This window comes from Anguilla rostrata, chromosome 2 (genome assembly GCF_018555375.3).
Source record: "Anguilla rostrata isolate EN2019 chromosome 2, ASM1855537v3, whole genome shotgun sequence".
Taxonomy (NCBI): Eukaryota; Metazoa; Chordata; class Actinopteri; order Anguilliformes; family Anguillidae; genus Anguilla; species Anguilla rostrata.
The window spans coordinates 10,073,275-10,087,915 of record NC_057934.1 but is presented as its reverse complement, the minus strand read 5'-3'; the positions used below and the strand labels follow the sequence as shown (position 1 = coordinate 10,087,915).

The 14,641-nt window shown below is 39.2% G+C and overlaps 3 protein-coding genes across 3 annotated transcripts; 2 read left to right on the top strand and 1 right to left on the bottom strand.

Annotated features, from left to right (window-relative positions):
* Window positions 1-1,149: 1,149 nt before the first annotated feature.
* fbxl15 (F-box and leucine-rich repeat protein 15) lies at window positions 1,150-5,313 on the bottom strand. Its single transcript, XM_064319070.1, has 5 exons — window positions 5,148-5,313; window positions 4,356-4,515; window positions 3,593-4,095; window positions 2,896-3,135; window positions 1,150-2,551 (listed from the first exon to the last, which is right to left on the bottom strand). Exons 1-4 carry the CDS (start codon window positions 5,171-5,173, stop codon window positions 2,946-2,948), a joined length of 879 nt encoding a protein of 292 aa, XP_064175140.1. The 5' UTR covers window positions 5,174-5,313; the 3' UTR covers window positions 1,150-2,551; window positions 2,896-2,945.
* Window positions 5,314-5,453: 140 nt separating this feature from the next.
* Window positions 5,454-8,756, top strand: gpx9 (glutathione peroxidase 9). Its single transcript, XM_064319082.1, has 5 exons — window positions 5,454-6,163; window positions 6,432-6,525; window positions 7,402-7,532; window positions 7,919-8,049; window positions 8,151-8,756. Exons 1-5 carry the CDS (start codon window positions 5,939-5,941, stop codon window positions 8,206-8,208), a joined length of 639 nt encoding a protein of 212 aa, XP_064175152.1. The 5' UTR covers window positions 5,454-5,938; the 3' UTR covers window positions 8,209-8,756.
* A 1,459-nt stretch (window positions 8,757-10,215) lies between these two features.
* ndufb8 (NADH:ubiquinone oxidoreductase subunit B8) lies at window positions 10,216-12,827 on the top strand. Its single transcript, XM_064319059.1, has 5 exons — window positions 10,216-10,372; window positions 10,862-10,988; window positions 11,443-11,542; window positions 11,972-12,127; window positions 12,676-12,827. The coding sequence occupies exons 1-5, from the start codon at window positions 10,282-10,284 to the stop codon at window positions 12,766-12,768; spliced, it is 567 nt and encodes a 188-aa protein (XP_064175129.1). The 5' UTR covers window positions 10,216-10,281; the 3' UTR covers window positions 12,769-12,827.
* The last annotated feature ends 1,814 nt before the right edge of the window (window positions 12,828-14,641 follow it).

Below are 14,641 nucleotides of genomic sequence, written 5' to 3'. Positions count from 1 at the left end.
CATCTTGTTTAGACATTGTTCTAGTTCATGGATAAGCCTCATGGTATGGCATTGCAACAGCACCCAGCAGCCCAGGGAGGGCAAGGTTTCAGTCAGCTGGGATCAGAGCTTCTCATTGCTCACTGGTGACCCCTGCTGGTCACTGCAAGTAAGCTGGTTGAGCTACATGTGAAGAGTGTTCCTCCAACTCATATCCGTGCAAGCCTTACCGAACTGTGCTGCAACATCACATGCTTCCAAGGAGAAAAATGCTCGTCTGACCTCTCCCAAATCAGTAGCAGAGACTGGCAGTCAGTGCTGGTATGTATACAAAACATTACGAAGAAATCATACTGTAATAGGAGTTGCAGCTGAGTAAATGTTATTCTTTATGATCACCTAAGCTTAAACTGTTTGACCTAAATTGACTGTGCTGGAATGTACAGACTAATCCTTGTCTTAGCATTCATATGCCTCAAAAAATCTAGGCAACACATAACTTCAAGGTTGCAACGATACATGAATGAAATTGGACAGGCAGTGATCACATGTGGAATGGGGGGGGGAGGTGGATATTTGTTTTCAGAAAGGCATTAGTAAATTGGGCTGAAGATGTTGATACTTGATGATTCATGTTGCCCGATAATGGCTGACACCAAACGTAGAGATAAAATGGGGTGATAAAATAATGTTCCGGAATAGATATGACGATTGCAAATACCCAGAATGAGAAACTCCGTTCTATAAAAACATGATAGATCTTGAACATACCTTTTTTGTTCAAATTAGAAGGCACTACATTTGGATGAATGAATTGCTGATTAAAAAGTAAACCTTGAATTTTTAAATGTAAAAATCTAAAATTGACTGAATCTTCTAGCACTCCAGTAGGAGCGCTGGGCTATTCAATTAGTCTGTTTTGTACCTTCAGACAAACGTTTCATTATGTGCCAGGTGTGAGTTTTGTAAGGAGATTATCTCACTAGTACAATTTTCTAATGAGAGGGTTTAACCTATTAACAAAGAACATGGAAACAAAGGAATGCTCTGTTCTCTGATACACAGAAGAATACCGTTGCACTGAATCAATGGTTTCCTAAAAAGCCATTCATACTATTGTTTCTACAATGGCATATAAGTAATTTAGAAAAGACACACAAACACAGCATATCGTGGTCATAAATAAGACAGTTTATAATCTCTCATACAGCTCATTGCATATGAAGTATTGCATACGCCGTTACATTTGCTCTCATTCTTCCAATTCTGAAAACCAAAAACAGCAAACAATGTCATGGTTTAAATTACATCAACTTTGTCAATAAAAAAGACAATTCATATAATGCACATCATAATATTTACAATTTTTCCAAGCAAGTATTTAAACTAAGACATTTATTCTGAAGTATGAAACAGTGAATGTGTACAAGGAAAACCGGGTCCTCGTTCAATAAAAGAGAAATAATTTTTGAATAATTTGCTAATTAAATAATGTCTAAACAGGCCATTATCATTTTGTACCACTTCCATAGTCCTGCAGTGTTAATCCCAACTCTTACTTTAAAAAAATATCCATAAATCTCAGTTGACAATAAATTACACCAACGCATTTTCATTTAGGTCCAACAGGTTAGAGTTTTTTCTGAAATTGAACATCAGACATTTTCTTCCAAAAGGAAAAACTGAATTGTAACACCTTTACAAATAAAGCTAACCTATATCAGTTCCGAAACAATGACTAAGGTGATGCTAACAGTCATAAAGAGGACTACAGGGATATAAAGAAATATTAAACAGGCATCAGTCCTCTTGAAGTTTATATTGGTGTGTCTTTTAGAAACGATCGTTTAAGACTGCACAGAGGGATGCTTTCAAACGAAACAAAGAACACTGCACTTAAAAAATGATATACAATACACCTGTCTGGCTTTACACATTGTTCAAAACTACCTCTTGACCTTCACCTCAAACATAAGTCGAGGTGCCCAGGGTTCGGTTTACTTTTCACTCTCAACATACAAAACCCCTAGGGCACAGTTTGAAGTAAAGCCCAAGTGCATCTAAGAACTTAAACCATGTTTCAAGATGCCTCAATTTACAGACGAAAGACTGCTTTCAATGCTATCGTGCTACAGAATACACTTAAGCAAACTAGCACTACAGCATGCTTCTCTATGACTATACAAAACAAATGGACTGTACTTTGGTTGCATTTGCCCTTTTTTAAAAAAAATGTTTAAATTCCTATTTAAAGCCATGGATAATGGTTTGTGTCAATACTGGTGAAACTATCTTCTGCATTGTAATACACAAACTCACATTGGAGTTATTCTGGGAAAGTGATTCTTCGTCGTTAAGTATTAAGTCTGAAAATATATCTAATATGTATCTGTTAATATTACATATTTGATCTAATGCTGCATTTCTACAACAAGAATAAATAATTGACACATTGTACAGTGTGTTTCCTGCACGTGTATTTCCTTATAACATGTATTATAGCATTCCTCTTCTGGTGTGCCAGCACACAGGATGTCTCTGAAGTAGTACCGTCTGCAGTATAGGAGAAAACCTGCAAGTCAATGAAGCAGCGGGGTCAGGAAAAATGCACTGGGGAGCACAAGTGTGTAACACAGGAGTTAAGTGAGGTCAGGGACACTAGCTGGACTCGTTTGTAAAGGGATAGTCTGAACTCGGTCCAAATGTTTTGAACACATGTCAAGTCTTCCTTGAATCCCATGTTGACGACAGTGTCCAATTTCCTCATGACGTAGATGATCATTTGTGCAAGTGTACTACAAAAAAAACGATCCGGTACTGCCAATTGCTTTCAACTGTGAATGTTTGGAGTTGTTAAGACCACCAAAGCTGGCAGGTCACCCAATCTTAAGATTTCCCCGCTACACCCGGACTTACCTGGTCAGTGTTGCTAGGTCCGGTGGGGCAGAGATTCGGCAGGCCTCTGGCTAGATCTGGAGGTTGATGAAGGGGGCGAAGCCCACCACGTCCTGCAGGAGAACCAGCGCCCTCTGTAGGGGCGGCTCCACGTCTATCTCCACGTTGCGTTTGCGCAGGACGCCCAGGCTGGACTCGGTCACGTTGTGGCAGTGGTTGACCTTCAAGGACTGCAGTTTGGGGCAGTACTCCGCCACCGTCCTAACCGAGACAGCAGGGACAGCAGGGACAGAAAACGTGAGGAGTGTCTGCCAAATACAGCCGGTCACATGCAGCACCCCTCCAAAACGTCTTTATCTTTTGCAAAAATAGCAACAAATCTGCAATTGAGTTTTTAAAACTTTTAACATTTTAAAAACTCAACAACTTCAACATTTTAAAAGGGAATACGTTTAATATCAAATCTTACTTATAAATTTAATGTATCTGAAACAGATTAGCAACACAACTGTTGTGACATTCTTGGCACAGTGTCAGCCAAAATCCTAATCAAAATACCACATTTTAGTGATGTGCCCACTGTCCCGCTACTCGAAATGTGATTTCTGAGCAGAAATGACCCATTTTTGCCCAGCGAGACCGAATGAGATTCGCGGGACTAGGATTGGGGGGGCGGGGCCTGCAGATGCGAGGCAATTAGCCAGAGGCGCCGCCGCACCTGATAGACTCGTTGCGGACCCGCAGGCAGCCCGTCAGGTCCAGCTGCTCCAGCTCCCGGCAGTTCTTGGCCACCTCCTCCACGGACGCGTCGGTGATGTTGGCGTTGACCGCCACCGACAGGGACCGGAGTCGGGGGCACTTCTTAGCCAGGTAGCAGATGGCCTCGTCCTTGAGCTGCCGGCAGGCGGTCAGGTCGATGGACTGCAGCCCCCTGCAGTGGTCGGCCAGGCTGCGCAGGGACAGGCTGTCCACCCACTCGCAGTGCGCCAGGCCCAGGTGCCGGAGGTGGGAGCAGCTCAGCGACACCGCCACCAGGGAGTGGCGGCTCAGGCACACGCAGCCCCTCATGTCGATCCGCAGCAGGTGCTGGTTCTGGCCAATCACCGGCAGCAGCTCTTTGTCCGTCAGCCAGTCGGAGCAGTTCTGGAGCGCCAGGTTCTGGAGAACTTTGTTGTCTCGCAGCATGGAGCAGAAGGCCTCCTTGGGTATGCTGTGACCAATCTGAAAACACCGGGAGGCATGCCATAGCAGCCTTTATTTTAACCTTCTCACCCTTTTTACTAATAAATCCGAATGGTTTCAGTCTAACCATCTGCAATAGGTAAGCTGTTTTCAACAGTATAAAGACTGCAACAAAGACAGAACACTTGCTTCGTGCTATGATAGTGTGAGTAATGTAGCCCATGTGTTGGGCTATGTTAGGACTTCATTGATTTACCTAAGTTACAATATTAGTTATGCCACACGGACGCATCCATTACCTGGGTGAAGTCAAACGTACGACAGTTAGCCAGATAGACCTGGATGAGCGCATGGAACTGCTTGCTCACTCTCTGTAGGCTAATCAGGTGGCGTAGTGGAAGGTAGCAGAATATGTGGGTCACCAGCACATCCTCCCATGGTAGATCCAAGAGCTGGTACCTGGAATAAATTGCCAAATGTTAACAATTCTGACACCCCTGATTTCTTGATGAAGCAGTAATATATTTCTCTGTGTATATAATGCATTATGTATCTAGGAGTCTATATCATAGATAGCTTGATAGCTTTAATTGCCGGCTCTTGTCTATGTGTCTGAGAATGTACCCTGAAATACATTATTCATTCAATCAAATGGAATATCAGTTAATTAGATTAGCCTCAGCTATAATGTACAAAGCAACATTCAATGTACAAAGCTAAATATTTTTGGCTCATAGAGGAGTATTGGCAATGTACAGCTTGCATGCATTTCCATTACAGTAGCTAGCCAGCCCAATAGATGCAAAGCTCAGACAGTTGTTTAATTAATATTTAACGTACAAATGTGATCTGATCTACTTTCCCCTTAGAGCGAGACAGCAAAATAGGTAGTTAGTTTGGCCCTTCTCACTTGCTGGCTAGCTTGTTAGTTGCCAATAAGATCAATAATCATTGACAAGCGTGCACCGACTCAGCCCAATTAATGAAAACACTATAACACGGTAAAACACTAGACTAGCAGGCGAAAAAAGAATGCGTATATCACAACTGATCAGTGATAAGCAATGATAATGTTTAGAAAGGCATCGTACTTGCGCCCCCCTATTCCCTCTTCCATTTTTTAACAATATAATTTTCTAGTCCGCAGGAATAAGCTAGCATGCGATCTGACTTGCTAGCAGCAGCGTTCAGCACCGGTAAGATCTTGCCAGCTTGTACTACTGACTCTCTATTAACACAACAATGAGTCACCAAGCACAAGTTTCCGGGTTCATGTGTACCCTTGTTTTGGTTCCGAACTGTGTGTAAGAAACGCGCCCCCTGTTTCCAGTCGTTCCACTTAACGTAAAACGTAAAACAAAATGTTACTCCAAATCTGTGGCACGTAACGAAAATGCAGCGAAACAAAATTACCTCTTGGGGATGGAAAAGCCACTCTTTTTCGACATTATTGTTTGTATTTTGTTTTCGTCCGTGGTATAGTCGTCATCATCGGCAGTGATTAAACCTACATGTTTTATAAAATGGCTTTAAAACATATTCAACTTACTCAGCCTATTTTTTAAAATATTCTACGTTTATTTATTTATTTTACTTTCCACATCATGTAACGTTAGGTATTGCAATCTTTCTAAATATTAATGTTTTCTGCTGCAGTAACAACTTAATTGTTGAACAGCAAGTCTTCGTCTGGGGAAGAAATATTTTAAAACATTAATATTAAATATATTACCTGTTCATTGAAAAGAAGTGAAAACACGAGACCTGTCAGATTTGCATACCCATGCTAATGCTTGAACAAATGGCCATTCAGTTCCAAGTAGAGACACAAAGGAGTAAATCATGCTGAACATTTGCTGACCGAAGAGCTATGGATATCTGAATGAAGAGAGGTGACAGGGTAGTGACTAGACATGTTCTACTGACTAAAATGGCTCTATCTGCTTGTGCTGGACCCCACTCCCAGTGTCCTATAATGGCGGGCACATCCATCTATGATTTCACTGTTGAGACCCTTGAAGGCCAGCCTGTTTCCCTCAGTAAATTCAGAGGCAAGGCGCTGCTCATTGTCAATCTGGCCACCTTCTGAGGATCTACAATAGAAGAGGTAATCATTCTGTGCTGTTTGAGAGTAGTGATTTCTGTTAGATCTAAATGTAGCTTGTGTCAGTGAACACGCTACTGCCTTTTTAGTTGTATAACCATATTCCATTGTCACTAATGCTTTTTTTGTGTTTTTTTTCTCATGGCTAAATGGATTGGTATAACTGCTATGTCAAGCTATGTCTCTTTCTAAAGTTACATTATTTGTATGTTTGTATTTGTATCTCCACACTTAACTGAAATCTGTCCTGCTTTTTTGGCACATTGTCTAGTATCACCGATTGAATGCACTCATGGACATGTATGGTGATCTCAACTTCACTGTGCTTGGATTCCCCTGCAATCAGTTTGGTCTCCAGGCACCTGGTGAGTGCCCGCTGATGGTGAAGACATTTTCACTGTAACAGTCTGTTTGGCTACCTGGGAGTTGATATTCTATCATTCAGTTTTTATGTATCTGTAAAAGAAGAGTAACTTCATTGAACTGTGATTTATGAAAATAGGCAATATACTAACATGTCACTTACTTAGTAACATATTGCTTTTTATATTTGCACTAGTGTGCGGGATGATTATTAAATGTTTAATTCTTAGTTATAACAGATGATCTAACAGTTGGGATAGCAGTACAAGTGGCATAAACTGTAAGATTGACTTTATTCATCTATGAGTTTCTAATTTGGCTTTAGGGTAAGAATTAAATACATAGACATTCTGGCATTCACCTCCAGATTTATTAGATATAGTTTCTGGTTTTCAAAAAAATCTGAATGCAGTCAGCAGTCCAGAAATCAGAAAATGTAATTTTCAGATGAGTTAAAAGTATTAAACTCAGTGGAACAGATAAATCAGTCTTAATTTTTGGACTGAAAATATTAGCCGATTAAAATAAGGAAACCACAAAAAAATATATTATTTTGATAGATTCCAGTATGTCTTGTTGTTGTAGCCATGATTTGTCTATGTTCAGTATAATTTTCTGTGATATTAATCAAATTACATTTTGTCACTAATATCTGCTTTGGTTCTGTTCTGGTGACCAAGGGTAACAATGATAGTAAACAGTGAACCTATTTTCTCAACAAAAAATGACAAACAAAAAGGCAGTCTAAATATATATGTTTAAAAATATCTTCACTTATCAGTCTGTATTTCTGACCCTAAATATCCATTTTACATGGCTGCATAGCATATTTTATATATTGCAATAATATTATTTGTATATTGCCTCCTTTTCCCCAGAGGGAAATCATGAAACCCTCAATGTTCTGAGGTGTGTAAGGCCAGGTGGAGGATTCATCCCAAATTTCCCCATATTTGGCAAGCTTGAAGTCAACGGACAGAATGAAGACCCTCTCTTTACATATCTCAAGGTATTTATTCCATTGTAATTTCACTGTTCCACTCCATGTTACATGTCCTACACATAGTGTGTGTCTTGGACCATACCACCTACAGTTCGGGGTAAAAATATGTCCTTTCCTTTAATTCCAGGAATTATTAATGAGATACATAAACCATCTTTTTTACTTGTCACTTGTCATGTCTTTGGTATCCAATGGTAATGAATTTAGTTCAATGTGCACATATATGATCTGCTGCTAATTATCCTCAGCAGTCAGTTTTACTGTTATGAGCAACAGTAAATCTCAGTGCTGACAGTAATTGGTTATTAGTTGTTACGTTCAAGGTGAACTCACATAGGGTATTACTTTTGCATTCATTTTATACCACGGCCATTTGCATTCTTTCCCTGCAGGAGTCACTACCTTACGTCAACCCACTGATTGGAGACATAAAGAAATTCTATTGGTCGCCAATAAACGTCAACGACATACGCTGGAACTTTGAGAAATTCCTCATCCATCCTGACGGCATACCGTTCAGGAGGTAAGATACATAAAACTGGACAAATAAATAAATGAATTAACATTTTGTTCGCCCCTTGAAATAATGCTTAACTGACGCTGCGGATCTTCTGTTTCTTGTAGATACGAGCTGCACACCCCAATCACGGAGGTGGAGAAAGACATAGCAGAGCTTCTGTAGGGTCCCGCCCTCGCTGAAGAATGTTCCGAAGGTCACCGTCTTCACCCGGGAGAGGCAGTGTGACGATCCCTCAGCAAATGCAGATGTGCACCTGAGCTGGATCAGATGGGATGAGGAAGAGCGCTCAGAGTTTCAGTGCATTCACTCGGAGCACTTGTCCCGCCAGCCTCTCACAGTGATGGGTCACCTTCACATGCTCTTCCTGCTGTTCTTTGGGCATCCATTTTGGATGACTGATTGACAGATCTGAGTAAACCCTTTCTTAACAGGAAAAAATACTGTATCATTCATGTGATTTATTACAAAATGTGCTGTGTTTTTTTACTCCAACTAACTTCATTCATTCATCTAATCATTTTGGACTGTGGTCTCAATCATTTTAGCATGTAAAGGCACATAGGGATTGTGATAAAATAAAGTTTTTAAAAAACCTGTGTGAATAGTCACTATTTTGACATCAGCCTTGTAAACACCTTTGACTTCTTGTGTTCTACAGTAGAAACATCCAGTGAAACCAGAAAGGTCTATGAGTATGAAATTATACTCAGGCATATTTGTTGAATGATCATGGATTGAACGTTTCCGTGTTTCCTTTTTTCATATGTGTTACATTTTTCAAAGGTCTCTTAGGAGTCCAAATTTAAATGTAAGTTACTTTTTGACAGATCATAATATCTCTTCCCTTACCAGACTCATTCTACTGAAGGGCTTTAAGGACTGAATAGACACAAAGAAAGTAGGATTAATTGTATTTCAAAAAGCATGAACAGTTACAAAAAAATATTAAATTATTTATAATTATTTATATAATTTATTAATTATTATGTGCAAAAATGTTAAATATTAAAAAATTAAATGTTGATGTTTATACATCATTTATGCATTCACACACAAATGCTTATTTGATAAATAGAACTGATTTATTTAATAGTTTAGCCTGTAAGAGCATATGCTACTACAATGCATCATAAATGTAGTCAGATATATCTCTAGCAGAAATGCTCATATAACCACTTGGTACATTTCTTTCTGCTTTCTTACTTGTTTTAAACAGCAGCAGTAATTAAGAGATGTAAATGGTTACTACCCTGAAAACTACTGTATAATTTGCCTGTTCTGATAGAGAACTGATAATGGATCTATACAGGATTTAGCCGCAGAGCTATGAAGTGTCTTTAAAAGACCCTGAATTGCATTCATGGATGTAGAACTACAATGCACAAGAGCTGCAACAAAGCCCTTCTCAGGTCACATCTGAGACAGAGAGAGAGAGAGAGAGAGAGAGAGAGAGAGAGCAAGGGAGAGAAGGAGAGACAGAACGGAAATAATCACATGGGCAGCCACAGGGAACAGGACGAAAAACAGCCTCTCAGTGTGAACTCTGTAATATTAAGCAGTTGGTTGGCACCATTTTCCCTCCTACTTGCAGGAGAAGTCAGGAGTCGGCGGTGTGGAAGAAGAGGCAGTCATGGCTGGATCCCTCTGACAGTCCCACAGCCAGATGCTGGGAGAGGCTGACAGTGGGCATGTCTGGGATGTTGTTCCTCTTACAGAGGCCTGTACGGCTTAAAGGCTAAATAAGGTCTACATATTTTGTATAACCGACTTGGGTCTTACACCACTCTCACAGTGTTACCAAGTACAAAATATTGACAATTTTACTTCGTAATTCAGCAAACATTATGGTGCCCTGAAATGGGGGGCTATTCATAAAAAGTCCTGCCATTTGATTTAATTTTAAAAGCTGTGAATCTTCACTTTAACCACATGTGAATTGTTTGATTATAAATCAAAAATTGTGAAGTACAGGATAAAAAATAAAAAATATGTCTTTGTCCCAAACATTTTCAGGGGTGTTGTATGTGTGTGCGTGCGTGCGTGTATTTTTGTATTATTATTATTATTATTATTATTATTATTATTATTATTATTATTATTATTATTATTATTATTATTATTATTATTATTAACAATCAGCCATTCAAGATTCAACCAGTCTCATCTGCCTTGCTTTCCGTAGTCGCTATTTTTGCGCATGCGTCCTTCAGGCTAGTTCAGAACTGTTGTTTCAATATGGCTTCGCTCGGTGTCCGCCGGTGGGCCCGGGCCCTTACCAAGGGGAACCGGCAAAGTATTACAGCTCTTTTAGCTGGGGCAAGGGCAGGTCTGTCAACTTCTTTATGTTACTTCACAAATTAGTTGGTTTCGTTGTTTCATGATAATTCTTCGCTGAGTAAAAAGTCGGTTTGCGCTAACGACCAGGAAGGTTTAACCTTGGTGTGTACTACTAGCTAATGCTAGCTAGTTTGGTGGCTCAGCTGCGTTGGTTGTTATTCTTTATTACATAGCGTTACCTACAGTTATACAGCTGGCAAATGTTACTACAAGAAAACAGCTACCAAGTAGCAAGATGCTAGCGGGCTCGATAGCAGGGAATTGTGCATTTTAAAGAAAAGTGAGGCTCTGCTGTTCATTGACGTCAGATAGCTTGCTACTGTTATACAAACAAATAACCTGTTTTCCTCCGTTAGCTAGGCAGGTGGTTTCATTCTTGCCTTAGACTACCTCTTAGGTTTCTTGAGATGATAGCTGGCAAGCAGGCTAATGATGATACCGATCTAGGGTGTAATATTTTGTTTTAATATCATTGTAGCCTCTGGAATCTCAAAAGACACGCTGCCTGGCCCATACCCCAAGACCCCTGAAGAGACGGCTGCAGCCGCTAAGAAGTACAATATGACAGTTGAGGATTACGAGCCATATCCAGATGAGGGCATGGGGTAAAATATTAATCCTCTTTCCAGGAGCTAGCTGTGTTGGTCTACTGCTGATAGTTGGTTAGTAGGGTGATTATTAGATATGGGGGTATTTTTGTCTCAAAAATAAATAAATGTAGTAAATTCACAAACAAAAGCAACAGATCCACAAATTAATGTAGCTGATCCACAAATAAATGTAACTGATCCCAGAATAAATGTTGGTGATCCACAAATAAGTGTGGCTGGTTCGTATTTGTGCATTGCCTGTCATTTGCATTTATTTGTGAAAGAAAGGCACGATTTGCAAAAAATTCTGTTTTTTCTTCTAGTCCCGCCAATCAGATTTTAAGACATCCTTTCGCTAACACCCACAGTACTCCAAAATTTATTTATTTATTACAGACTACAGTTTTGTAGTCTATTTCACAGGTTGCCTGTCTACTCAAAATCAAATTTTATTCATATTTTTCTATAGTTTTGGGGATTACCCGAAGTTGCCTGCGAGATCCCAACAAGAGAGAGATCCTTGGTACCAATGGGACCACCCTGACCTCAGGAGGAACTGGGGAGAGCCAGTATGTGTGAAGATTTGAAACCATGATATTGCTTGATTCAAAACGTGGGAAATTCAGAGTTGGGAATTTACTTAGACAACTTACGATATGCATAGAGTGCTTCAATTTGTTTTGTTTTCTGTTGGCTTGTGCATTTGATGGAATGTCCTGTGTTTATTGATGTACTTATCCCATACAGTGAAGTCCAGACTTTCAGTGACCAGGTTTCAGTGACTTCAGTGTGTCACTGACAGCATCCGATTTCACAGTTAACCAGTTAGATTTTAATAGTAGAATTTGTTTTAAGTGTATATCCTGTTAACTGTTTGTGTTATCAACTGCATGATAATAAATTACAGATAAGTCCTTGAAAACATTGAAAATTACCCTTAAAATTGTACTTTCCCAGAGTCATCTTGAAATCAATGAATATGCTTTCATTTTCTACAGATACACTGGGATTTTGACATGTTCATAAGGAACCGTGTGGACACCTCCCCCAGCCCCGTTGACTGGCCAACTATGTGCAAACACCTGTTTGGCTTTATTGGGTTGATGTTGTTTCTGTTCTACCTTGGAGAGAAATTTCCTGCCTACCAACCTGTGGTAAGTGTGAAACATCAGTTATGAGGCATTGTATTTAGGTGCATTTGAGGGATTGGTACTTTGTTGGTGCCAAACAAGGCAGTATACCAAAACACAAAATCCCATGAATTACAAGTTAGCCCCACTTAATGTGTGTCTCAACAGATGAGGGGGACAAAATACAGATGTCTTTGCTTACCTGTCAGTGTATTAAATGATGGGCACTCCATCTTAGTTAACATAAGATAATAGAAATGTAGAATAAAATGCTGAATTGCAGATTATTCAATGTTAAGTAAAGTTTTTTTAATGAATTCAGTAAAGAATTTAAACATGCTCACACACTAGTGAAACTAAAAATATTATTTCTTGCATTACAAATCCAGTGTTGAGTATGAATGGCATGTAGTCATCCATTCTTTTTCTGTATGTGTGTAGATTAGAGAACCACAACTAAATCTTTGGTCCTTGGCTGTTTTAGCCTGTGACACAACTGTATGATTTCTGATTTCTTCTTTTTTTAAAAGCTGGAAAATTCACCAATTTAAAAAGTACTTTCTCTATTTCAGGCTCCTAAACAGTATCCCTACAATAACCTGTACCTGGAGAGAGGAGGGGACCCTGAAAAACAGCCAGAAGAAGTGAAACATTATGAAATCTAACAATTCCCATCCCTTTGACTCTGTATATGTGTTACTTTAATAAACAACTTATGACCAAACAGTACCGTTCATTTTTGCTTTCTGACACTGATTCCGGTGATGCACTGTAACCTACATAAGAACTTTGTCATAAAATCAAAATGTAAACATTTGAGTTTAAGTATTCTAAATATCTGTTATAAAGTCCAAGCAAATTATGATGTGCTGTCAGCATTCATGGGGCAAAGTGCCACCAATGTTACAGCATTCCATATTGTTAGTATGCTGGCTTATTTTACCTGTTTTATGCTAATTTGGTCACATAGTTTTCCTGAGGAAATCCATCATGATGACCACATTTGGGGATGTATGTGCCCCTGATTAGGCACTTGGTGGTGCTATAACACTGAGAATAAATGAAGTGTTTATTTAGGCCAGTGGTTCCCAACTTTGGTCCTGGGGACCCCTTTTTTATGCTGCTTTTTGTTTCAGCCACAATTGCAATCCTAGAATTTTAACAAGCTGTTAGTTTTTTCTTAATTAGGTGTTTAGAGGGAATATTTACCCTCCTAAGACACATTGTCAGAAATAGCTATGCATGCCATGTTCACATTGCGTTAAATAATAATAAAACTGATCAAATTAAAGGCTTAGGTGCATTAATAAGCTTCTAATTAGTGAAAGTATGGACACATCCACTAAAACGAACCTTTTGGTAGATAATGAAGAATATAATGACAAAGCAAATGATAATGAGCCAAACCTTCATTGTGGTAATAAATTCAAGATAAAATAATATGAAAGAACTTAAAATGTGCGTTCAACAACCTAATTAAAATCCTGTTGATTCACCTCAGTCTTTAATTTTATAGTTCAAAATGTTTAGCTCTGTAAGAAAAATCCATTACAATGGCCACCTTTGGTATGCTTATATCATTGATCAGGCACATGGTGGTGCTAAAACTGAAAATAATTAAAGTGGTTCAGTGGTTCCCAGTCCTGTTCTTGGAGATCTACTGTCCTGCAGGTTTTCACACCAAATCCTATAGCATTCAGTGACTAGAGATGTTGTTGGGCTGCTGATTAGTATAATCATGTGTGCCAAACAAGGGTTAAACAGGATTGGGAACCACTGATTTAAGTGTTTCTATAGTGTATTTCCCTGTTAGTCAAATCACGGTCCTTGAGGCTGAAAAATTGCTAGTTTTCCACATTCTCTTTACCTGGGAGTCAGGTGTGAAGACAGTCTGGGAAATAAGAAGCACACATTGTTCTGTTAGTGTATTTGGAGTTTATGGCCAGATTTGAGTATCCATGGTGTATTTATTGCATACATGACAAACTGCCTTGCAGAGGTGGAAAATCCATGTACAGAAAGTAAAAGTCATCCCCTGCATTTTGCTCCAATCACATGGGTTTACTAATTAGCACAATTCTTCAGCCATGAGTTTGAACTAAGTAGTGAAATCACCAGGCCGAGTTCATTGCCGGGAGAAACACATGGCAGGGTTTTCCACCTTAACTGCCTTGTAGTTATTATTACCCACGAGTCAACAAAATAACTTAATATTTTAAAAGTAATTTATTGGTTATACAATGTGACCTCGCACCCAAGTGGTGTAGTGACATTAGCCGAGTATTTAGTTTTTCCTAAAGTGAACGATCCCTTTCAGTTCCCATATGAGGTAGGGACCGTGTATTTAGCTTCAGTATAGATCCACCTGTAAAATTTTTACAATGTTCATATGAAAGCTTTGTAAATAGTTCAAGTTAGACTACTCAGTCATAACACATACATTTAAAGTGCGCACAGTTTCTAACACCTAATTGAGGACAGAATAACGCCAAGATACGAAACAATCCCGTTCGTCACTTTGGTCCATGTTTCCTCATT